The sequence below is a fragment of the Gossypium hirsutum genome, chromosome A03, assembly GCF_007990345.1.
Source record: "Gossypium hirsutum isolate 1008001.06 chromosome A03, Gossypium_hirsutum_v2.1, whole genome shotgun sequence".
Classification (NCBI taxonomy): domain Eukaryota; kingdom Viridiplantae; phylum Streptophyta; class Magnoliopsida; order Malvales; family Malvaceae; genus Gossypium; species Gossypium hirsutum.
The window spans coordinates 48,933,970-48,959,409 of NC_053426.1; the positions used below are offsets into that span (position 1 = coordinate 48,933,970).

Below are 25,440 nucleotides of genomic sequence, written 5' to 3' on the forward strand. Positions count from 1 at the left end.
ATTGGTTGACCGCGCATGATGCGGTTGTGTATGTACATAAGGGTTGGTAATGTGAAGCAAGTATGATATCGAAAATTTGTGCATATGAAATTATCCGTTTAGCTATATGAATGCTATACTTTTGTTGTGCTGGAATTCCTTGCTCAAAACTTACTAAGCATAAATTGCTTACTCCGTTTCATGCTCCTCTGTTTTATAGATTTTGGTTCTCCAGCTATCGGACTCGGGATCTTGAAGTCAAAGTCGCCCACACTATCAAAGCCCCCCCCTTTTGGTACAATTTTGGTTGAACTTCGAAATGGCATGTATAGGACTACCCGTTTGTTGTGGGTCGTGGACCCTTTGGACTTGTATAATTTTAGATAGCCATGCGAAAATGGCTTATATGTGTTTGAGTATAATGTTATAATCATTTGGTGTGGATATGCTTGACAAGGATTGGCCATGGGAATGGTTAATCACTATCATAAATTGTGCTATTTATGCAAAAAGGGCTAGTTGAATCATGGAAACCATGAAATAGGTAAAGTCTACCTTAAAGGCAGATGCTGACAGCAGCAGTGATGTAGATTTGGAAAATCACTAAAAATATTAGGAATGAAATTAAATAGTGAATAAATTATGTAAACGAACCTTGATGAATCTATTTTCATAGGAAAGTAACGAAACAATCATACGGACAGTATGTTAAGAGATATTCAGGTTCTCGTGAGACAGGGCCAGAACGGTTTCTGGATTTCCTGTTCCGACTTTGGAAATTCATTACAAATTAACCAGAGACAATTAGGAGTCAAGCCATATATTTATAGATTCCTCTTTGAGTCTAGTTTCTATAGAAACAAACGGCATCAGTATTGAAGCTCTGTGCAGGGAGATATCCAAGTCGTATTGCGCAAAGGTCAGTGTAGTCAATCCCTGTAACATGGGAGACTTTGACTAATAAACTGTACTAATTGGCCCGACCAAAAATTCTAGAAAAAATTATGTAGATGGGAATATGAGTCTAGTTTCAGGGAAAAATCACGAAACTGATTTTCGAGTTGTGAAACTCAAGATATGATTTTTAAAGAGACTAGTACGCAGATTGGCATTGTATGGGAAATATTTTTTATAAGGGGTTTAAAGTCTGTTAACACCTCGTGTTCGACTCCGGTGTCGGTCTCGGGTTCGGGGTGTTACAGGCGTTCCTCCTACCGGATAGATTATACATAAGGGTTGTTGTTCATCTGGTGCACAGCGAGTTGGTGTATCGTCTGTTTAGCCATCTGGTTTGGTTTGTCGAATAGAAAGTTTCCTCGGTGAATGATATGGTTTCAAATTTGAGATTTGGTCGTTTATCACGTCGAATGGCTTCTCTCCATATTTGTCGAGACAATTTCTCAATTTCTGATTCAAACTATAGAGTTCTCGGTTTTGATCTGGTCATAAGATAAATAAACAAAAATTAGAAAAATATCTCCAATCCCCGACAACAGCGCTAAAATTTAATGGACGTCGAAACCATAAAAAATAATTCCTACAAAAATAACTCTAAATAGTAGTAAGAGTGGTAGTAGGGTCGAGTCCATAGGGATTGGATGTTATAATCAATTTCCACGTTTAACTTGTGATTAGAATTTTTTTCGTGTCGAAAGTCGTAACAAAAGTCGTGCCCACGACTTAAAATGGGCTTGTGAAAAAAATAAACAAATAAGTCAGGGGAGTTTTTGAATGTTTAGAAATTAAATAATTGAAACAGCATAAATAATTGGAAATTAAATTGGAAATTAAATTCAAATTTTGTAATCAAAGATAATAAGCCTTAGCCCTAGACTCGGTGGATTTCAGATTTTTCAATTGATCATTGAAAATTAATTTTCTCCTCTAAACGATAAGCTGGTTATAGCAATTAAGAATATCCTAATCACCAATTCTTCCTCTCATAGCTGGTCCCAATACGACCTGCAAACCAAACCTTACCGATAATCTAACCAATACACACGTGTCCCAAATTCAAGATTCCGGCAACCTTGCGCTCTGAAGAACCCAACTTGAATTAACGACCTCAACCGCGTGGGTCGTTTAAACCCGATCACTTCTTCCTTGATTTGTTCTCGGAGATCCGAATACAGCACAGCCGACTCATTTCTCCAACTGTCAGCAAACACGACTCCAACCTAACGTGCACTTTTTGACTTGTAATTGAGTTAACTTTAAGGGATGAGTTGTTAATCCCGATACTTAAGAAAAATGTGAATACCGATTGGAAGGATTTTTAGTATGGATACGTATCTCACGATTCCCGACCGAAAAAAAATCAGCCTAAAGCTAAGATGGAATTTAGTGAAGCATGAAATTATTCATACTTTGTAGATTTTGAAAGGTGATTTGATGATGATGGTGAAGAATGGGAAAGAAAGGTACTTGGAAAGCAATTAGACCAATTTAAAAAGAATAAAGAAATGTAAATGGAAGCAACAGAATGCTCACACCCAAATTGGAGGAAAAAAAATAATTCTATCTAATTCCAATTTGAAATCAAAATGTGAAATTAAATGTGTCTTTCCTGAGTACATTAAAGCCCTATTTATACACATGGTATTTACTAATTTTGGCTTTAACCACTTCAACATATAATTAAAAGAAAATAAAAAATAAAATAAGATTTTTTCTATTTTTGGCTTTTACAAAGTCAAAAAAATCTTATGAGTCCTTGGCTTTCTCCATATTTTTTATTCGGCCTCATTTCATTGATTGTGTTTCAATTTGGTCTTTTTCTGCTCGTTTTTTACTTTTAGCGTCCCAATTGCATTCCTAACAAGATTAAAATATAAAAGCACTAACTCAACAAGGATCAATTAAAAAATTAACCGAATTAAACATAAAAAATCATGCAAACCAATATGTTATCAGTTACAAGTCGAGAAGCCCTATGTTACCTTGGCAAATCAATTCATAGATAAATATCATGTTAGTTGTAACTTGTTTAGGTTGTAATCGATTGAACTCTCATGATTAATTTTAGAAGTTATGAGTTTGTTAAGTATCATACTGAAATTGCATGGTAAATATGGTAAAGAAGATATTCTTGGCACTCATGTCCTAAACTAAATTTCTTCATCAAACATGCTCAAAGGTCGTCATAATTTGCATGTGTTTGTGTTTTGTGTTTTCTTGGGGGCAAGCAGACTAAAGTGTAAGGGAATTTGATTTGCCATAACTTGTTAAGGCAAATTAGGTTCTTTTCGCTACTTATGGAGCTTGTAATCAAGTATTTTTAGGTGATTTTCATTAGTTTTAGGAATTATCTAGTTATTATCTTTAATTGAATAAAATGATTCTTTTTACTATGTTTCTTGGTCAATTATGCCAATTCAAGCCCCAGGAAGCTTTAACAAGTTGATGAAGTGTGTAAGAAACAACTAAAGCTAAGGAGATAGTGGATAAGACCAAATGTCGCAACATTCATATACTAAAGTCGTAATATTGAAGCTACTCCAATAGTTAGATGAATTTTTTACCAACATCTACAAGGCAAGTAATTTGGTTCCAAATTTGGTTCCAAAGTCGCAACATCGAGGAAGCAAAGTTGCAACATTGGACTATGAAGTCGCAACATTCAATATTGAATGTCGCAACATTTAAGCCAGTAACAAAATATGCAAGTCAATTACATAGTTGGAACAAAGTCATGACATTAAGGAAGCAATGTCACGACATCAAACCCTTCTCTAGAGATTCGAGCAAACTGCCTGCAAAGTCATGACATCGACACTCAGCAGAACAAAAATCTACAAGGGTGTTTCCATCCATACAAGTGCCATTAACTTGTAATTAAGGGTCAGATCGACCCAATTAGGTCAAAAGACATTACAACTATAAATATAATATTAAACCATCATATTGGGAGGCTCGCTTATGTTTTAGTGTAGAAGATTAAATAGATTTAAGGATTGAATCTTGATTTTTCTACAGTTTTTATTTCTAAGTAATTTCTAAGTTTTTGCTATTGTTGTTCATTGTTTCTTTTCTTTATTTTTACGCTTTTGTTCGTTATGAATTTCTCCATCGCGAATAGTCACAAATTAGCGTACCACCCAAGTGATCTCCAACATCAATTTCATTAGAATTTTGAGCAATCTCTTACCTTTCTACTTCATTTTTCATTATTTAATATTTTACAAATTTATTAGATTAAGGGCAATTAAAATAGGTAGTAACTAAATTCGTAGGGAGATTGATTAATTAAAGTGGATGTGATTAGTTTAAAGTTAGGGTTTAAAATTGATTAATTGGATTAAATCGAACGTGCTTAAACCCTAGAATTGATGACTTTAGGATCGGATTAAGGGCAATTAAAATGGGTAGTAACTAAATCCGTAGGGAGATTGATTAATTGAAGTGGGTGTGATTAGTCTAAAGTTAAAGTTTAAAATTGATTAATTGGATTAAATCGAACGTGCTTAAACCCTAGAATTGATAACTTTATGAAGTAATTTAGTGTTGGATCTGGTGACCTAAATGTAGAATAATCGTTTGTACACTTGTAATTTTTTTCGAACAAATTGGTTAATAAAATTATTCATGGATTACATTAATATACTTTGTATAATGTCCTTATGTGTTTTTTTCATGCAAAGAAAAATAAAAAGAAAATATTGACTCACTGGTTGTCTAATATTTAAACTAACACTAAGCAATATTACGTGGTCATATTGTAATACGAAAAGACAACTTATATTAGTATATGAACCTAAACATATCCTTAGTCTAATAAGAAATTAACAAACCGATTGAAAGACTAATGTCATCTATAAAGTCCAATTGAGGAGATGTCCTGTCTTGGGCATCGGAGCAGATGACTCCCAAAAGATAGGGATATAGATGTCACTGACTAGACTGACAGCACATCGGACTATTGCTGGAAAAACCAGGTTTGGAAAACACAAGTAAGAAATAAATTTAGGGAAAAACCAAAATTTTAATTTTTTTTTCTAAAACAATATAGTGGTTATTATATCTAAAGTAATAAACACTTAATCAAAATTGTACCTTTTCGATTTATCTAGAATGAGCACTTCGACCGAGTAGTCTTCTTCGCTATCCTCAAGCTCACATCTATTGAGTGTGGGCCCGCATCGAATCAGAAAATTTTTCACAGAAATTACTAGTGGTGTAATTTTGCAATTTCTCTAAACTTTTAGGTCAGGTTGTAAATTAAAAAAATATTTATAAATTTTTTTTGGAATAATCTCTTCAGAGAATTTTCTCTTTACAACTTTCTCTTTAATTCAAGTGTGTAAATAATGTCTCAAGGCTCTCTTTATATGGGGAAAATTTAGAGAGTTCAATTATGATTAAACTTAATCACGTTAATATTAAGTTAATATAATATTTATTAAGATGAATATTAGATTAAATTTAATATTAAATCTTACTAAAATAATAAAATATTTATCTACAAGATAAGTATTAAATTAAAATTAATATTAAACTATTAAAATAATATTATTTTTGGAATAATTAATTTGAAATCAAATTCTCCGATAGAGTCTCAGTAGAAATGTAACTCTTCCACTATTCAATTACCAATGACCAACCGCCGCCGGCCACCGGGAAGCCGCCATCGCAGCCACTGACAATTCTTTCCAGTGATGCAAGTGCGACACCCTTATGGCACCCCGAGCTAGTTCAGCTGCTGCCAATTCGATCCGGGTCAATGACAACCCGAACGGTCCGGTCTAGCCACCAGTTGGATCGTCAGCTAGGTTTCATATATCGAGCCCGGTTTGACCAATTTTTGGGTTTTGGTCTCAATTTTGGGCTCCCGGACCCAATTTACTATATCAGATCCAACTTTCAAGTTCAATTACCCATTGGGCAATTGTCTAACTTGAAAATTAACTTCCAAAAATATCATATTAATTTTAATTTATTTGATTAATTTAATTTTACTTGATCAAAATTAATTTTTTCAAAAATCACTTAAATTTTCCAAATTAATTTTTCAAGAAAATTCTTTAATTAAATTTATCTAGTTGAACAATTCTCGTAACCCCCTAATTTAATTCCATATTGAATAAATTGACTCAATTAAATTATTCCCAAAGTCGTAGAATTTTCTTTTGATTCAAATGCAGTTCGATCAAGCTTTTGTTGAGCTAGCAGATGGACTAATCAGACATATACAATTAGGCTCTAGTGATTGCAATTATGTCCAGAAATATCGTTCCAATAACTCATAATTACTTAATCATGGAGTCAGTCCACAATAAGTACCATGATTGAAAACTCATTGTTGTATACTCTTTAGGAAGTAATTCATCCAACTGTTTTGTCCTCTGTGTGTTACCCTCCTATGATATCCTTGATTCCTTTGAGTTAAATCTGTTCACTCAATACAATCATATTTTATCTCATTGTCATCATTGTGTCTTCTTAATGATTAATATGATCATTGTCAATAAATGATTATGATAAATTGCTCGTTCAAAAATAAGCAACCCGTAGCCACATTCCATATTTATCAATCTATACAATGCCAAGGAGAGGATATCATTAACTCTTTAATTGAGTTATGAATTTGACTGTTGTTAGCAAATTCATACCATACACAACTGATGTACCCAACATACCAGCTATGGGCTCAATCATCTTTAGAGTATAAGCCTCCACTTATATCAAAGCACATGAGTTGCATACGCATGGTCAGTGATATCTCAGGATTTAGGTAAATCACACCATGAATGTGACAAGTGAATTAATTCACAAACAGATTCAGAATTAATTCATTTTGGGTCCAGTCCAATATATCATTCTACCAATGAATACATTTATGTCTCTAATCGTGGAGTCAACTGCTCCCATAACCAGGACTAGTCATCTCATCAATTAGAATTGTAGACAACATAATAACCCTTCCCAATATTTAAATCAAATGCTCACTTTGATTCTTTTACAGGATTACAAACTCATTTAGATTATCTATTGAAGTAAGTTGTCTTTCTTGCAATGTAAATGTTCTTTACAATGCCACTTATCTTCAATTTGAACTTTAGATAATCAATGAGTTAATATTTGCTTGTCACAATTTTTCTATGCATGCAAAATATAAAAGACATAAATACAAAATATATAATAGTGAAATGTGAAATTAACTTTTTTATTTATTTATCGTTCAAATAAATAGAAAACAGTTACATGTTTATTACAATATGGGTGCATTTCTCAACAACTGCACCCAAGCATAATAGGTCTTGAATCTGTTTATAGATTTATTCACTTGTGACGTTCAAAGTGTGACATACCTTAATCTTGAGTGGATAATGAATTATGTATGCGTGACTTGTATACTTTTATGTAAGTAACGGTTGAGTTCAAATAGATAAGGAATCAAAACCTGGTGCATTAGGTGTACGACTTCTGTAGTATGTATCATCATTCACAATAGTGGAATTTCATTGCCCAAGATCCTTATAAATGATATCCTCTCATTGGCATTACATGATAGATGAAAAGTAAATGTGGCCATAAGTCGTTCATATTTGTGATGAATTACTTGATTACTACTAGATAGTAATTGACTTTTTGTGAAAGAAGATATAATAGTTATCATGAGATAAAATAGGATCTTATTGGGAGAGTAGATTTATCCCAAAAAGATTAAGGATATCCTATGAGGGTAACAGACTTATGAAAAAGTCATTGGACGAGTATTGATCGAGTTGCTTTCATAATGGTATGTCATTAGGGAGAGGTCAGTCACGATACATTAGTGGAATGACTTTGTGACTAAATGAGTTTCTAATTTATAGGAGAACAGCTGGAACTTAATTATCAATCATTTGAGTTCTAGTCGCATATGTCTAACTGATCCCTCCACTAGCTCGTTGTAACCAAAAATGAATTGCATGTTGAATCAAATGAATAGAAATTGATAGAAATGGTAAAGTTGGAGAAATGAGAAACATTCAGAAATGAATGTGATTTTCTCACTAAATGGCAATGGCCTAAAAAATTAATTTATGATTTTTTTAAATTATTAATTAATTAATTAATTGAAGTTCAAAAATTGAATTAAATTAATTGGTCATAGTGAATCTATTGAATGTGGAAATATTAAATATACTTTATCATGAATTCTTTTACGGTAAAGTTGTCATGATTTTAATAGAATTGGAATCGAGTTGAGAAAATTATTTAATTGAAACATAAATTTATTTATTTAAATAAATTTATAATGTTTATTTTGGAAAATAGAAAAACATGTATTGAGTTAGATTGAATTAGAAAGTGTTGTATTAAAAGTTCAAAAAACACTTATAATTAGACTCGATACGAGAGGTTCAAAAACCCCTTATGTTAATACATGGGACGAAAAACCCTAGTATATTTAACTAGGGTTGTTATCTCTCATTTCTAGTTAGACTAGGATTTTGTTTTCTATTGAAATAGACTTATACTAATATAACAAGGGTTTCGCTTCTTTTCTCTATAAATAGATGACAATGATAGGGTTAAACACACAACTTTAAGATATTATTATTTTACTCAAAAATAGCGTGAGTTTATTTTTAAGTATAAATTCTATTTTCTGAAATAACAATTCTACCGGCTTTTATTAAAGAGAGAATTTTGCTTTCACACTAAAATAAAGTAAATAATTCCTAGTCCTATGTTTGATTCGAATTTATTTAAACTTACATTCGAAACATTTGATGGTACAAGAATAGCGGAGAGTCATTTGGTTGAAAGCCGGGAACGAAAAGTATCCGTCTAACCGAAAACACAGATGCGATTTTGGAAAAAGTTTATTGCTATAAATTGCACAAATCGACTTGGTTTTCAAAATTTAAATTTTCCATCGTATAATAAAACCGTTTTTGAACCAAATATTTTCCAACAGTCTATGGATTCGAACCAGAGTTTGAAAATTTATTGGAACTTTTAGTTGATGGTGAGAAGAAGCAATCTTTAAAGAACTAATGAATCTCAAAGGAAACTTTTAATATTTGGGTTCTATATGTTTTGCCTATAGGAAAGATGCTGGGAATGCTTTGAGAAATGCTTCAAAATGAAGAATCTTGTGAGTTTTGTTGGTATCAGACAAAGCCGAATCGTTGATTTCAGTCTTTTTTGGCAATGTCACATTCCAATTTAAGGTAATGTCAAAGGTAGTCTTTTGGTTTATTAAGTTGGGATGCATTTCCTCATGAATTGTGTACTTAAGTGCTTTATGGTGTTTTTTAGATGGTCTTTGATGCTCCTCCATTTTGTTTTCAGTGATTTTATAATGTCTTAGTGTTGGCGGGGTTGTATCTCTTTACGTTTCAATGATGTATCTCTTATGATGTTTGTTGATAGGTAGCGTTACCTTAAGGCTGTTCAACCTGTAATTTTTCTATTTCTAATAAATTTTTAATCCTGCCGAGAAAAAAAAAGATTGTTATGGATATATTAAGCCTACGAGCCCATTCTTTGGGTTCTTTAAACAACGGGTTGATGCTCAAGGGGTCCATTGCTTTGCATTGGTGATGGCCACCACACTTTTACTATTATGATTGAATTTTTAGTTATGGATTAGTAGTAGGCATATAATGTTCCTTTTGATGGACTTTGGATTAAGACAAACAAATTATTCACAACCATCTACTATTGAATAGTAAGGTTTTGCACTCCAAGGACATTAGTTACATGAAAACACACTAGGTCGGAACTTTTGAATATCATATTATTAATTTTTATACAAGATGGAAAGACAAGTGTTGGCTCAAGTTGGGTGAAATACTAGGGGCAATCAAGCAATAGTAGGTGAATATGATTAATAAAAGTATGGTAACTGAATTGTTATAAAGTAGTGCCAGTAGATCATGTATTTTTCCTAACATATGCCAACACTAGTCTCATTTGTTGAATATAGATGTAATATCCTGATTTTGGGCCTAGTCGGAATAGTGGTTTCGTGACCAAAAAATCTGAGATAGAAATAATTATTTTATGATTATTTTGAGGTCTATGATATGATTGCATGATTGTGTGAAAATTTCGTGAAGAAATTTTATGCATAAAGTGCTTAAATTGAAATTAGGGACTAAATCGAATAATTTGTAAAACTTGCATTCTAGAAGTTTCTAGTATGAAATTGTTTTGAAATATTAATCAGGTGGTCTTAAATAGCAATTTTACCAATTTATAAGTCTATGGACAAAAATTGGACATGGATGGAATTTTTGGAAAGTTTAGTAGTAAGGGCATTTTGGTCATTTAGGGGTAAAATGAATTAAAATACAAAATTAAAAGCCAATTTTGATCATCTTCAACCCCATGGCAGAATATAGCAAGGAGAAACCATGGCTAGGGTTTTTCAAGCTTCCAAGCTCGATTGTAAGTCCATTCTAGCCCCGTTTTTCTAGTTCTTTACGTTTTTGGAGTCCATGTAGCTCGATTAAGCTTATGCTAGCAATAATTTAACCTAGGGTTTATATTTGGAAAAATACCCATAGGTGAAATTTGTGTATTTTGGTGTTTTATGATAGAATATGAGGTTTTAAATTATGTTAGACAACTTGTGCTACTCGGTTTTAAGCGAAAACTAGCAAAAGGGCTTAATTGGTAAAAATACCTAATAGTCATAAGTACATGTTAGAGTGAGAATTTGATGTTGCCATAGAAGGGAAAAATGATCAACATGTCATGAAACATAAGAAAATAGGCTGAAGTTTAATTTACGAGCTTTGAGGCAAAAGTGTAAATATGCAAAAGTTTAGGGGCAAAACTATAATTTTGCCAAAATATGATTTTGGGTCAATTTGAATAATGTGAGTCCTAATTATACTATATTTTAAATGATAGAGCAAGGAAAACTAAAATTCGGGCTAAAATGGGGAAAATACCAAGTTGTGGACGAAATGGTAAAAGTAGCCATTTTCGCATACGAGGTAAGTTCATGTGTAAATGTAGTAACATAATTGTCATTTTAAGCAATTTAATATTGTTTATATGATATGATGCTGATTATTATCATGAAATATTATGTTTTGTGGTTATTGTTGAATAATATGTAATTATGTGAATTACTTGATGAGTATGAACTATCACCGAAGTATCAATTTCGATATTCCGTGGAAGATGGGAAAGATGTGTGATCGAGGAAAACGCCCGTTTGAACCTTAGGAATAGATTAGGATACAAGTGACATGTCACTAGGATGGTTGAGCATCCGAACTCGTTGAGTTGAGTCCGAGTTCACTTATGAATGCAAATGTCCGAACTTGTTGAGTTGAGTCCGAGTTCGCGAGATGTAACTAGGCATCCAAACTCGTTGAGTTGAGTCCGAGTTCACTCATGGATGCGAACGCCCGAGCTCGTTGAGTTGAGTCCGAGTTCGCTTATGGGCGGGTTACATAGTAGCTTGGCTACATATGTGGCACTTATGTGCAAACTTTCCATGTATCCGAATTATATTCCGATGTGTTCAACGGGTAAAATTTTACTCAAGCGGAGGAATACTCGAGATGAAAGGGACGTATTGGTAAGTGTAGTGAAATGAATACTTTGAACAGGTATGTACTTAACTCTCGGGTTGAAAACTCGATATAACAACAATATGGTAAGATGATAAATGAAAATGTGATATGAATGTCTCGGTGATGATTATGCAAATGATGTTTTATCTTTGCTTATATAGTTATGTTACTTGCTATTTGCATGTGAACTTACTAAGCATTTATGCTTACTCCCTCCTTTTCATTCCTTGTAGTGTTGACAAGCCAGCTCGGAAATCGAAAACGGTCGGAGGCACGCTCACACTATCCGTATACCATCTTGGCATAATGGCTTGTATATTTTGAGTATGGCATGTATAGCATTATAATCATTTTGTGTATATGGTCTTATGATATGGTTATTAAGTGGTATGGAAATGCTTGGTAATGATTAGCCATTGGAATGGTTAATCATGATCATATTTGGTGTTATGTATGCTACATTGCTAGCTAATCCATGGAAACCATGAAATAGGTAAAATTTATTATAAAATAGATTCAGACAGCAGCAGTGACGTGAGTTTGAAAAATCACTAAAAATAGTAGAGATACAATTAGATGACGAATAATATATGGAATTGAAGAATTATGAGTCTATTTTCATATGGATGGAACAAAACAGGTATATGAGTTATATTTTATGAGATGTTTAAATTTTTGTGAAACAGGGCCAGAGCAATTTTTGGATCCCCTGTTCTGACTTCGGAAATTCACCATAAATTGTTCAAAGATAATTATAAGTCATAATTTATATTTAAAGATTCCTTATTGAGTCTAGTTTTATTAGAAGCAAACGGTATAGTCATTGAAACTCTGTACAGGGAGATATTTGATTCGTAATACACAGAGGTCAGAGCAGTCAAACTCTGAAATAGGGGAGACTTTAACTAATAAACTGTACTAATTTGCTTGACCAAAAATTCTATAAAAAAATTAGTAAATAGATATATGAGTCTAGTTTCAGGAAAAATTTACAGAATTGGATTTCGAGTTTTGTAACTCGAGATATGAATTTTTAAGCGACTGTGATGCAGATTGTTAGCTTGACTGAAAATTTTAAAAATAAATTGTTTGAGCTGTTTAAGTAATGAATTAAGTCTATTAACACCTTGTGTTCGACTCCGGCGACGGTCTCGGGTACGGGGCGTTACAATAGAGGGAAGCAAGCGTAGGGTTGGTGTGTGTTTCTAGGGTAAGGCTGATGCTCAGACATGTCTGGGATCAACAAGAGTGTTATAATGTAGTCTTTGAATGTCAATCCAACTATGACGGCTGTGTTGAGCAGAAGAAAGTTAGTTCACTCTTCAGCAGATTCAAGTGGATCAAAGAAGGCTTGTTAATCTTGCTAGACTGTAAGACACTAGTCTAGGGTGAAATTTAAGCAGACATGGTCAAATGAAGTTGTAGTCTTCGTACCATATAAAAAAATAAAAAGAGAAGGGTAATTGACGGCTTCAAACCCAATGTTCTTCTCAGAAGAAAATGTTATATCCATCTAATGCAGGACACATGGAGGATGGCTAAAAGAACTACAAAACCATACTTGTAACATCCCGAAATAGGGCCTAGTCAGAATAGTAATTTTGGGACCATAAATCCGACGTGAGAAAATTCATTTTTATTATATTTATATGGTCTACAATTTCATGAAATGAATTCGTGAAAATATCGTTCGAAAATTTTGACGTTTGGGCACTCAATTTAGTCAAAAGGACTAAATTGTAAAAAGTGAAAAAGTTGAGTTCTACATGTTAGAGGTGTCAAATTGTTATGAAATTTTAAATTGGAGGTCCTTAAATGGTTATCAAACCATTTTGTAATTAGTGGACAAAAATGGACATGGTATGATATGTTTTTAAAAGTTTTTCATTAAGGGCATTTTGGTAATCTAATAATTAAAAGAATTAAAAAGCTAAAATAAGTCAAATTTTTCCATCTTCTTCATGTATCAGCCGAATCTACCATGGAAGCCATGGCTAGGGTTTGGTTCAAACTTCCAAGCTCATTTGTAAGTGATCTTGAACCCCGTTTTTAATGTTCTTTACATTTTTAAAGTCCCGGTAACTCGATTTACCTATTTCTACCATTATTTTGAGTTAGGGTTCATGTTTAAAATTTTACCCATGAGTGATATGCATGTGTTTTGATGTCTAATGGTAGAAAATGAATGTTGGGTGTTAAATAAATGACTTTTGCTAAGTGATTTTCGGTGAAAATGCTTAAAAGGACCGTTTTGTAGAAATTATAAAATTTGTCATAAAAGTGTGATTTAGTGAAAATTTTGGGCTACTATAGTTATGAAAATTATTCCGCTTGGCTTAAAGTGCAAGGAAATTGAATAAATCATTTTACGAGCTTAGGGGCCAAAGTGTAAATAAGTGAAAGTTTAGGGGTAAAAATATAAATTTGTAAAAGTAAATTTTTGGCTCAATTTGAATAATGTGAATAATAAATGAACTATATTTGAAATGTTAGATCAAGAAAACCAAGATTCAGACTTAAATCGGGAAAGTTTGAGATTATGGACTAAATTAGAATAGTTGGTCATAATTGTATTCGAGGTAAGTTCGTGTGACTAAATAAGCATGTTATTTTTGTTATTGTTATTTTACTTGAAATCCACTTTGCTATAATTGTATTGAATTATATGTTAATGATATTGTGTATGGGAAAGTAATGAACCCCATGAAGTAATCAATAGCTCAAATGTCGTTAACATGATATTGGATGATTAAATATATTAGAAGTTTGATGGAATATGATGTTTCTTTGAAACGAGTAAGTTTGTGTAAAAGTAATTCATCAACTTCATTATCATGTGCTTAATACTTGATATTGTACGAAATGTGGATTTATGCCTTTATTGGAATTGACTTATGATGATTTAATGAAAATGTGATGATAGCTTTGTATCTCGAAAATCCCTGGTGACTCTGAGGAATGCTTAAGATTCGGGTATCATGACACCATATTAATGTGTGCCAGTGTAAAACCATGTTTGAGACATGGCATCGACGATGATATGTGTGCCAGTGTAAAACCATATCTGGGACATGGCATCAGCGATGATATGTGTGCCTGTGTAAAACCATGTCTGGGATATGGCATCGGCAATGATATATGTGCCTATGTAAGACCATGTCTGGAACATGGCATCGATGATGATATATGTGCCTGTGTAAGACTATGTCTGGGACATGGCATCGACAATGATATGTGTGCCTGTGTAAGACCATGTCTGGAACATGGCATCAACGATGATATGTGGATTCATGTAAGACCATGTCGGAGACATGGCATTGGCACTTTATTTGGTGTATGATAATCCCAAGTGTCCTTTAGCATTTCAGTGGTTCAATAGGCCAATCAAGATGGGATAAAAACTGGAATAAAATGGGTAAGAATGTATAGTACATGTATGTACACTAAGCTTATGGTTATTGAAACTTTAAAATGTTGAGATATCAGTGAGCTAAGATGTATGAATTATGATTATGAATTTTGTTGCAATATCATGCTAACTTATATTGTGCATTTGAACATGGAATTCATGAAATGGTGAGTTCGCGATTAGTTGAAAGTGAACATATGATAGTTATCATTATATTGCACTAAAATAGTTTTAGGATAGCAGCTATAGCCCGATTTTGAAAATCCACCAAAAATTGTGTAAATCGAATTAGAGACTTAATAAAATATGAAATTAAAGCTTATTGAATCTAGTTTTACATAAAAGAAACGGTGTAAGCAAAAGAATTTCATATTTTGAGATATTTGAATTTTTATGAGATAGGGTCAGAGTGATTTCGGGCTCCCCTGTCTTAACTTTGGAAAATCATTAAACATTGTATGAAAATAATTGTGGGCTAGAATTCGTATGACTAAATCCTAAATGAGTCTATTTTCAAGAGAAATAGACGGTAACACTATCCGAAACTCGTACTGTAAGATAATTAATTTTTATTATAGAGATATCGAAGCTGTCAAACAGCAAAACAACGAAAACTTTAAAGAATAAACTGTACTTATTAACTAGATCAAAAATTCTGAAAATTTTATGGTAAGAAGATATGTGAGTCTAGATTCAGGAAAAATTAGCAGATCTTGATTTGGAGTTCTGTAACTCAAGATATAAATAAATGAGGGACTATGACTCAAGAAAACAACTCGACCAGAACATAAGTAAAAATATAATTATGATTGTATTACCTTGAGAAACATGTTGACCTATTGCTTATTATTTTTATACGGACTTACTAAACTATAAAGCTTAATCCCTCTTTTCCATTTCTTTAGCATTGACAGATTAGCTCGGGGTTGGAGATCGTCAGAGGCAGTATCACACTATCAAGTCATCACCTTTGGAGTAGTGACATATATGTATTAAGCACATTCAAGTGAGTGGCATGTATAGAGACTTAGTTTTATGATAGATGTCGTTATGAATAGCCAAATGTATTGGCTTACATTAATTCATTGTATACGGCCATGAGATGTGGCTCATAATGATGGTGACTTGTAAGCCTAGTTATCCATTCTAAGTTCTAATGCTTGTGATGCGATGATGTGTTTATGCTTGTGGGACATGCATGATTGGTCTTAAGACATATGTGTATAATAAATGCTTCATGACCAATCGAAATGGTCATAGCGATGAAGTAATTGTATGATATGGAAATAAGACAATGATGATTGGACATGAATGCTTGATGTTTAAATAAGGTCACTTGATAAGTCGCCGATCATGAAAATTTAGTATAAACGGTCATCATATGACAGGGAAAATGAATATGGATTGTTGTGTCAAGATTTGGCACTATACGATTATGTGTAACTCATGAACGATAGCATGTTGATGTTAAGAATATACCTTAGTGAAGTATGCTAAATCATTAAAATGATGCCATGATGAATATCTTTAATGTGTGTAAAAATGTGAGGGATTAATCGTAACAAAAGGCTTCGAAAATAACCTAAATGCTAGCTATACGGGCAGAGACACGACCATGTGTCTCAGCAGTGTAGAGGACACAGCCTAGCATACGGACGTGTGGCCTGGCCGTGTGGTTCAATTTGTTTTGCTGAAGTCATAAACAGAGAGTTACACGACCTGAGGACACGGGCGTGTCCCTGTGTCCACACAGTCGTGTGACTCTATTTCATGAAAATTTTTCCTAAGTTTTCCCATAACTTTCTAAAGTTCTCGGTTTAGTTCCAAACCGCTTAATACATGTTTAAAACCTCCAAAACTCGTGTATAGGACATTATGCATGTGATTGAATGTTTTTAATTTAAATAAAATTTTATGGCCCGATTTTATGAAATTGTGTACGTTTAAGCCCGGTAATACCTCGTACCCTATCCCGGCATCAGATACGGGTAAGGGGTATTACAAGACCTACTAAAGCTAAGGTAGGCCATGGTCATCCATATGATAAAAGATGAGCAATGGAGACTATCTACACACAATCACCAACCGACTTACTACTAACCCATCTTCAATTCATCCTTAGTTTCTTCTTGCCTCATTCTACACCTTGCACAAAAGGAAATGATCTTGTATCAAAGCATTTCAAAATTATCAACATTTATATCCTATTGGTTTCAAATATATATATATGTATATTTGTTTGGGACAAATATTATCTCACCCGATCTTAATAAAGCTTTTAAACTTGAGGCCAAAGTAAATTAACACATACCCTTCGGGTATATTGAAAATAAATTAAATAAAAAACACAAACCACAAATTTAATAAAATGTAATCATGATAATCTTTTAATGTTATTTGGAGAATTAAAAACTTAGCTATTAGTGTATCACAACTTTTTTATTTTGTGAACTAAAAAATTAGGGAATCATTCGTATTTATTTTATCACAATTAAATTTTATTACCAATGGAATTATGTAACATTAGAAGTTAATATATAGAAAAAAAATATGAGAGAAGTAGTAATAAGCAACCACAAGAATGCATATAATCATATTATTTATCCACCAAAGAAAAAAAAATAAAACCATATTATAAGAAATCTTAATTTGAGTTGTTCTATAATTTATGGTATGTTGTTAGTATAATGCTACAATAATAATTAATCCCATTTCTTGACTATTTTTATTCTGCTAAATATAGCCTTGTGTTACGGGTTACAAATTCAAAATCCGTGATTGTTGTGCACAGAACGTCAACTTATTAAATGAGACTCATTTAACCCACATGAATGGGTCTAATTCGTGAAACTTGTGGAGAAACCCATCTACTTGAAACATTGGTGGCCCAACGAAACACTCTAGTAAAACTAGAGCTATTAAGGAAAATAGTGCAAATCTTAAAATGATAAGATTGTATAAAGTTTAAATCTCATAGGACTCTCAATTGTAGATAGGCAAAAATCTCAACTGTCGATGTAACTCAATCTATATCGTTGGTGTTGAGAGAGCTCTACTATAAATTGAGGTCTTCCACATCATTTAATTCTTTAGGCACAAACACATGATGTGCTCTATTTTTCTTGTGGCTTTTTGTTCGTTAGTAGCTTTTTTTGTCTTTCGAGTTTGCTACTGCCTTGCTTCATTGCCTTAAAGAATTTCTACGCTAATTTAGGCAATATTTGAACCTAAGAAATCTCTTAAGGTCACGCGATTTGCCAAACTAAAATTTTAGCCCCGTGACAGTTAGTATTTAAACCAATGTTTGAAGGTATCGATTGAGATGACAAAAAGAGAAAATAAACAGAATGTCCTAATGGAGACTAGTGGAAAGTCTAGGAAAAATAGCAGATCAAGGAATATGATGTCAGTTTTGGAAGGTCAGGTGACCAATCTTAAGGAATCCATGGGAGGTGGGAAAGAAACACTCAAGATAGTTGAAGGATGCACAAATGAGTTAGATTCAATGAAAGTGTAACTCAAGTACTGTATGGCAGAGGCTCTTAGTGCCAATCGAGATGTGTTGAAAGAGGCCCTAAAATGCCACCATGGGTGAATAGACCGAAAAGTTAACTAAGAGGAATGATGTTCTTGAAGCTTCGATTAAGGCTTTGAAGGAAGAAACTAAGGCTATGATGGTAAAGATTGAGGAGCTCGAGAGAGAGCTTACTATCTGCAGAGCTACTATGGGAAAACGAATGTTGGCTTCCATTTCTAAACAGTGTAAGCTGGATATCCCTAAGCCGAAAAAGTTTGAAGCGACGAGGTTTGTGAAAGATGTGTACAATTTTTTCTAGTGGATGGAACAGTACTTTCATGCAATAAGCATCGAGGATGATGTCACTAAGGTAAACACTATTACAGTTTCTTTTACTGATGTCGCTATTTTATAGTGGCATCGTAGGTCCATAGATGAGAGGCAAAATGGTACCACAATTGGGACTTGGGAGGAGTTCCAGAAAAAAATGAAAAAAAAAGTTTTACCCGCAGTATGCTTAGGAGACTCGGGTTAAGTTGTGACGACTTACGCAACAAGATACTGTTCAAGAGGATGATAGAAACTTAGTGAATTGATACTTCAAATCTCTAACTTGAGTGAGAAAGAAGCTTTCTACTAGTTCAAAGACGGGTTGAAACCTTGGGCAAAACAAGTTACGTCGACAAGGTATCACTAAGCTTATTGTAATCATGGTTGAGGCGGAATCCTTTATCGAACTTGGTTCGAGTAAAGACAAGTTCAAATCTTCCAAGTAAAAAAAAGGGAAATGGTGAGAGAGACTATGAGAAATATAGAAATTGCAACGGTAAAAATAGTGGTAATAGGAGACCGCATAATGGGAAATAGAAGCCCAACAACAAACCGAATGGGCTAGTGAAAAGATTCTTTTGTGGTGGTTCGTATATGGTGAGGGACTGTACAAAGAAATTTGTTTTTTTACCATTTGAAATGGACGATGAGCCAGACAGAACATCAATGAGACTTGGTTAAATTGTGCATTCTGTCGAAGCCAAAAAAGTTAGAGAGAATAAGAAGAAGCCGTGAAGCACTTATGTTGTAGTTCGCATAGGATACAGGACTGTCCAGATCAATCCAAGATGTTCAACATCAATAAAGAAAATGAAGCGGAGCCTGTTGAGAGTGAGGCTTTAAAACTTGGGTCGATGATACTCAATTTTGTAAAGATAAAGAGGAATTGCAAGCGAAATGAGTTGATGTATGTGGACATCAACATCGCAGGTTAAAGGAAGAGTATTCTTATTTATACGGGGGCATCAAACTTATTTATATCACAGAAAGCTGTGGGTAAATTTGGTCTCTCAGTTAGTTAATTAACTAAAAATATCAAGAATGTTAATTCCAAATATGTTCTAACTGTGAGAGTAGCACAAGGAATTGAGGTGCAAATTGATCAATGGAAATACAAGGAAGACTTTGAGGTAATTTACTTAGATGACTATGACTTCGTGCTTGGCCTAAATATCATTGACAAGATTTATACTTTGTTGATTCCTTTTTCCGACTGCATTTGCATCTTGGGTACTCGACAACAACAATGCGTTGTGCCAATAAGTTGAGACACAAAGAGTTGAACCAAGGTATTTTCGGCAATCAAGCTAACCAAAGATGTTCCATGTGGTAAGGATATTGACTTGGTAGATCAGAGTGCTATAAAGACCCTCTTGAAAATAGTAGAGGGGCAGAATACTGTTTTGAAGCCTGTTGAGTTATCAGTAGGGCTACCACCTATGAGAAATGTGTGTTATGCATTATACTTAAGGGAAAAGTGGTGATGTAAATTGGACAATGGGACATAGTAAATGCTACAATCGAGGTACATCTCCAACACAGATCTAGTGTTTTGCATTATGACTTATTGTTGGCTTGGCAAAAACACAAGGGCCCTTTCAAAGTTTTGAAGTAGGTAAGCCGATGGGCTTACAAACCAAAGCTAACAACAAGACTCAAGATAAACCCGGTGTTCAATGTAGGCATGCCTAAGCCTATTTTTGCGGATCAAAAGGATCTCGATCGAGGCAAGTCACAATGGGGGCAAATAAGAGCAGTGGCCTCTTACAATCAAGATGCACAAAAGAGAAATACAGTGCGAGTTAGGTGATGACGGAGACATAAGCCTAGGCAAACAATCCGAGAGGCAAAACTACCAGACAGAGAGAGTAGTTAAAAATTAACTGAGGCATCAAGACCATTCCAAGATGAGTCAAACCAATGCCATTCCAAGGAAGCAACGAGGGCATCGTGAGAATAAGTGAGGGAAAATGTCATAGGCTGCGGATCAAAGTCGTTAACATTGTACATAGAATATTCCATAGAGGTTAACTTATTAAATGAGGCTCATTTGACCCACATGAATTGGCCTGATTCGTGGAACCCTTAGAGAAGCCCATCTACTTGAAACCTTAGTGGCCCAATGAAACACTTCAGTAAAACTAGAGTATCAAGGTAAATAATGTAAATTCTAAAAGGATAAGATTGTATAGAGTTTAAATCTCTTAGAACTCTCAATTGTAGATATGCACAAGTTTCAACTGTTAATGTAACTCAATTTGTACCGTTGGTTTTGGAGGAGCTCAACTATAAATAGAAGCCTTCCCCCTCATTTGTATTCACTTAGTTGTAATCCTTTTTTATTAATTGAATACTATTGATAGTATTTACTCAAAACACTTTGTGTGCGATATTTTTCTTGCGATTTTTTGTTCGTTAGTACCTTCTTTTATCTTTCGAGTTTGTTTCCCCTTTGCTTCAATGCCTTAGTGAATTTCCGCGAAAATTCACATTTCAAAAGTAAGCTAACTTATACAGGATTTGAACTTAAGAAATTATCTAAGACCACGCGGTTTACTAAACTAAAATTCTAACCCCCGTAACACTTGGACATGTTTAAATAGTTGCGTATAAGTATATTCAAAATGTAAAAATGAAGTCTCTAATGAAAAAGGGACAAAGGTTAAGTTAATAGTGTACATGTGTTGAAAGAAAAGGAAAAAGAGAATGAGCAAGTTGGATATGATTTTCAATCTATTAAAATGTTCAAGAGGTAGAAAGAGTTGGTGAAAGAAATAGAAATATCTTGAATTACTAACTATAATTTATACTTTTATGTAATGTTTTGGTAGGGTTGGCATTGTCAAATGCTACATTACTTTCATTCTTCATTTTTCTAGAACAACCGTGTTCAATGTATATCCAAATACGAGTATAGGGATATGATGCTCTAAAATACCTTCTAAATACATTAAAAATTACATAAGCCCACATCAACGATATTCTTGTGTCCAAGCAACATAGGTCATATGTTATATTTCTTCCACTCTTCATTTTTCTTGAAACACTCGTTTTTGACATATACCTAGATACGAGTATAAGAATATAATCCTTCAAAAGCCCTCCAAATATATGAAATATAGGGAAAAAAAACTAAATATATAGGTGTCAACCATATACTCATATCAGAGGAACATAGGTCACATGCATGGTTAAAGAACTATACTGGTCCAATTAGAACCAAATGCCAATTTAGTCCAAAGGTGATGCATAGAACCAGTAATTAGCTGAACAAGTAAAAATGGGTTACCACTGCACCCAGTAATTGTTAGTTAGCTTTGAACGTTTAAACACTTGCTTTATATCAGAACTGTACTAAAGCCAAATACGTACCTTTATATTTATTTACTATATTTCTCTTATTTAACATTAAATTATTTATATTAATTTTTAAATCCTTTTTAATTAAAATGGTCAATCAAACTGCTTAGACAGGTGAGCAGTAAGCCAGTTTGACCTCTGTCTGGTTTTTTCATCCTTGGTCTTCTAGGTAGTAGGTGCACCGCATTGGACAAGTACGATGCGTTCATCAACATATGTTTGATATTTAAGTTTTAATGTCCATTCAATGATGGATTATATAGCATAACATTGTAGGAAAATAGATTTAATAAGATTGTATAACAGCCCAATATCAACCATTTGCAAAAAGATTAGATTTAGTCTCACCAGTTTAGCCCTTCTTGTGGCAAACTCCGACTGTAAAAGGGAAATTCAAAGAGAAAAATGGCTTTGAACCATAACGGTAGGTTCCCATATACTGATTGTGGCAGTGGAATGAGAGGGCTGAAATCAGAAAAATGCTAGACTCAGTAACTTCCTTCCTTAGTTCATAGTTGAAGAGATTAAATAGCAGAAAGATGACAAACCTAGTTGTTTCCTTGTAAATCCTATATGCAGCAACATTCCCGAATTTCTTGTCTGCAGACTCCTGTGTCCCATACATGTAATATAACATCAGTTAAGCAGATTGCAAAATTGTGGCAAAATATTACAATATAAAAAAATGAAGGTAAGAAAACAAACCTCGAGCAATGGTAGGCCACTAACAAAAAGAAGCAGCAATGTCAGAAAGATTGGCCCAAGAATCACCAGCCATTCAGCACCTTCAAGTATAGGAGTAGAGGCAACGAAAATTCCCCACCAAAGAAAAATCTAGCCAATATTTGTTAAGAATCATTTGGAGGAATTATTTATCAAAGGAAGGGATCTTAGAATAAATCAAGCACTAGTAGTAGCTAGAGTCATCTAGGGAAGCAAAGCAACCAGATGCATAACTGGTGACACTGGGAAATCATGATGCTCACCTCACCAAAATAGTTTGGATGGCGAGAGTATTTCCATACTCCAACATTGCACCACTTTCCTCTGTTTTCAGGGGAATTTTTGAAAGAAAGCTTTTGCTGGTCAGCTGCAGCTTCAAAAGAGATACCCACTGACCACATAATCCACCCTATGATGTCTTCAGCCCGAACCGATGGATCTCTATCACTAGCATTAACCACGGTTACAGGTAAAGACACGGTCCAGACCCAGACAGCCTGCAATGCATGTAAAGATTGTGGTGCAGTAAAGTTTATTAGATGTCACACTGATAAACAGCAAAGAAATGGGTGTGATCAGACAGATAAGAAGACCTGAAATATCCAGAAAACTGCTAATTTCCCCAAATTACTGCGCATCTCATCAAAACGTCGATCCTCGCCCCATTGCAAAATTCTGAACGCATTTCACATGATATTGGTAATCTTTCAATTAAATCATCAAATATATATAAACAAAAAAGAAAAGGAAAAAATAGTTAATAAAATTTCATACTATTATACCTCATCAATAGAAAAATTGCCAAGCGTAGCCCCCATATTACTACAAGCGAAGTCAATACTACCTGGAAAGCAGAGTTGCAAAATCAGTACATACAAACAGGAGGTGCAAGAACAGTATAAATGAGCTTTAAGGACCATCTAAAATGAGTCAACACCTAACAGATGAAGAACAGTTTAAACCAGTGAAGTTTGAAGCAAACTTTTACGCAGTCAATCCAAATTACCTGACGAAAATGCCATGATCCTTTAATTATCAGAGTCAACACAGCAATTATAACAAAATTCGTGCTTCCTGAGCAAAAGAAAACAAAGACGATATCATTTAGAAACCAATGAATTCACATTTGAAGAATTGTATGAATTGTTATATGGGTCTTTACCTTTCCTATGCTCTAATAAAAGTTTAAAAGGACAATTAAAGAAGCTAAATTTATGGATGAGGTACCTGCAAAGTCAGTGACTTTATCGAACTTGAGAAGAGCAGTGATTATAAAGAAAAATATTTGATATCCCAACTGCACAAGCAAAACCCCAAATAAATCAAACATCAATTATTTTGGAGGGAGAGAGGGAGAAAATAAAAACATACAGTTACAATGGCAGTTAGAGCTAAGAAATGGGAATCTAAAACAGTTGCCATTTTGTTTGATCGGAAATCCTGTTTGCTTATTCTGCTTCCAATTTGTTTTGCTTCTGATTAAAGCATAGGCTTAAGAAAGGGGTGTGGTAACGGGCGATGGAGGAAGATCAAACAAAAATAATTAAAATAATAAATTTAAGAATAACAAATAAATATTCAACCATAAAGAAATAAACCATTATTTGATCCCATTGAGAAATGCATCTTAAATTAAATGAATTCCCACAACCCGTTAAACAAAAGTAATATTGCACAAAAAAAAAATAATGAAGAGAAATTTATATAGGCTAATTAATTACATTCAAATAAGAACTAAATTTAAACTAAATTTAATAAAATCTAATTAATATATAATAAAAATTAAATTTTAAATCGATCTCAATATAATTTAAATTCGAATTAAAATTTAAAACTTATCATTTTCCTTAATAAGTTTTCTAAAAATTTTGATTCGCATAATTTCACTAAAATTGTTACAACTTAAGACCTCAACTCGAAATTAAGTGATTTAAAATATATTTTAAAATTAAAAAATAAACCTTTAAATGCTATGAAAATATATTAATTCAGAAATAATTAGATCTCAACCAAGTCGAATGATTTTTAAATTTAAAAATTAATAGCCTTCATAAATAAAATTTAATATTTTCACTCCATGTATCAAAATTGATTTGCTTTTGTAGAAGGTTTATAGCCGTACTGTACGGGTGGCTATGAATGAAGTTAGTCGTGGACGGTTTATTGCCGTACGGTGCGAGTGGCTATTATTTGAACAGCAATTCTAAGTGCTTATGGATATGAAATGTACGTATACCGTTCAAAACTTGGGTTGCGTGCTTGCTTCAATTTCTTACACCCTCCTTTTTAACTCCAAACCTGTTTCCAAAGCTAAAAATTTATAATTACTCCTAAATTCCATTTCCAACCCCAAATATTATATGTCCAAACTCTCATGTTACTTTCCAGGAGGTTGAAACCCAGGCGAAGCCAGAAAAGAATTTTTGGGGGAGTCGAAGGAAATTTTAATTTTTTATAGTTTATATATTTATAATTTTTAAAGTATTAAATTAAATTTTTATAATTTTAGGGGGGTCAAAGTATAATTTTACCTTTACTAATTTAAAATTTTAAAAAAATTTAAAGGGCCTAAATGAAAATTTTCCATTTTAGGGGGG

General features: G+C 33.4%; 1 protein-coding gene across 4 annotated transcripts; it reads right to left on the reverse strand.

Annotated features, from left to right (window-relative positions):
- Positions 1-2,711: 2,711 nt before the first annotated feature.
- Positions 2,712-25,047, reverse strand: LOC107887194 (uncharacterized). Of its 4 annotated transcripts, none has more exons than XM_016811360.2 (10): positions 24,215-24,514; positions 24,071-24,140; positions 23,850-23,917; positions 23,626-23,687; positions 23,437-23,518; positions 23,107-23,340; positions 22,826-22,954; positions 22,669-22,730; positions 22,469-22,585; positions 2,712-2,793 (listed from the first exon to the last, which is right to left on the reverse strand). In XM_016811360.2, the coding sequence occupies exons 1-10, from the start codon at positions 24,263-24,265 to the stop codon at positions 2,727-2,729; spliced, it is 942 nt and encodes a 313-aa protein (XP_016666849.1). In that variant the 5' UTR covers positions 24,266-24,514; the 3' UTR covers positions 2,712-2,726. The 4 variants fall into 4 exon arrangements, with proteins under 4 accessions (XP_016666849.1, XP_016666851.1, XP_016666850.1 ...); XM_016811362.2 differs by lacking the exon at positions 2,712-2,793 and adding an exon at positions 16,432-17,052 and having other exon boundaries at positions 24,215-25,047; XM_016811361.2 differs by lacking the exon at positions 2,712-2,793 and adding an exon at positions 16,432-17,058.
- Positions 25,048-25,440: the final 393 nt, after the last annotated feature.

Excerpts from the sequence above, each read along its gene's own strand:
- LOC107887194 (XM_016811359.2), bottom strand. The coding sequence starts at position 24,265 with ATGGCAACTGTTTTAGATTCCCATTTCTTAGCTCTAACTGCCATTGTA. Across the intron at positions 23,918-24,070 it reads TAAAGTCACTGACTTTGCAG|GAAGCACGAATTTTGTTATA; the intron begins GTACCTCATCCA and ends TCTTTTGCTCAG. Across the intron at positions 23,519-23,625 it reads GCAATTTTTCTATTGATGAG|AATTTTGCAATGGGGCGAGG; the intron begins GTATAATAGTAT and ends AAATGCGTTCAG.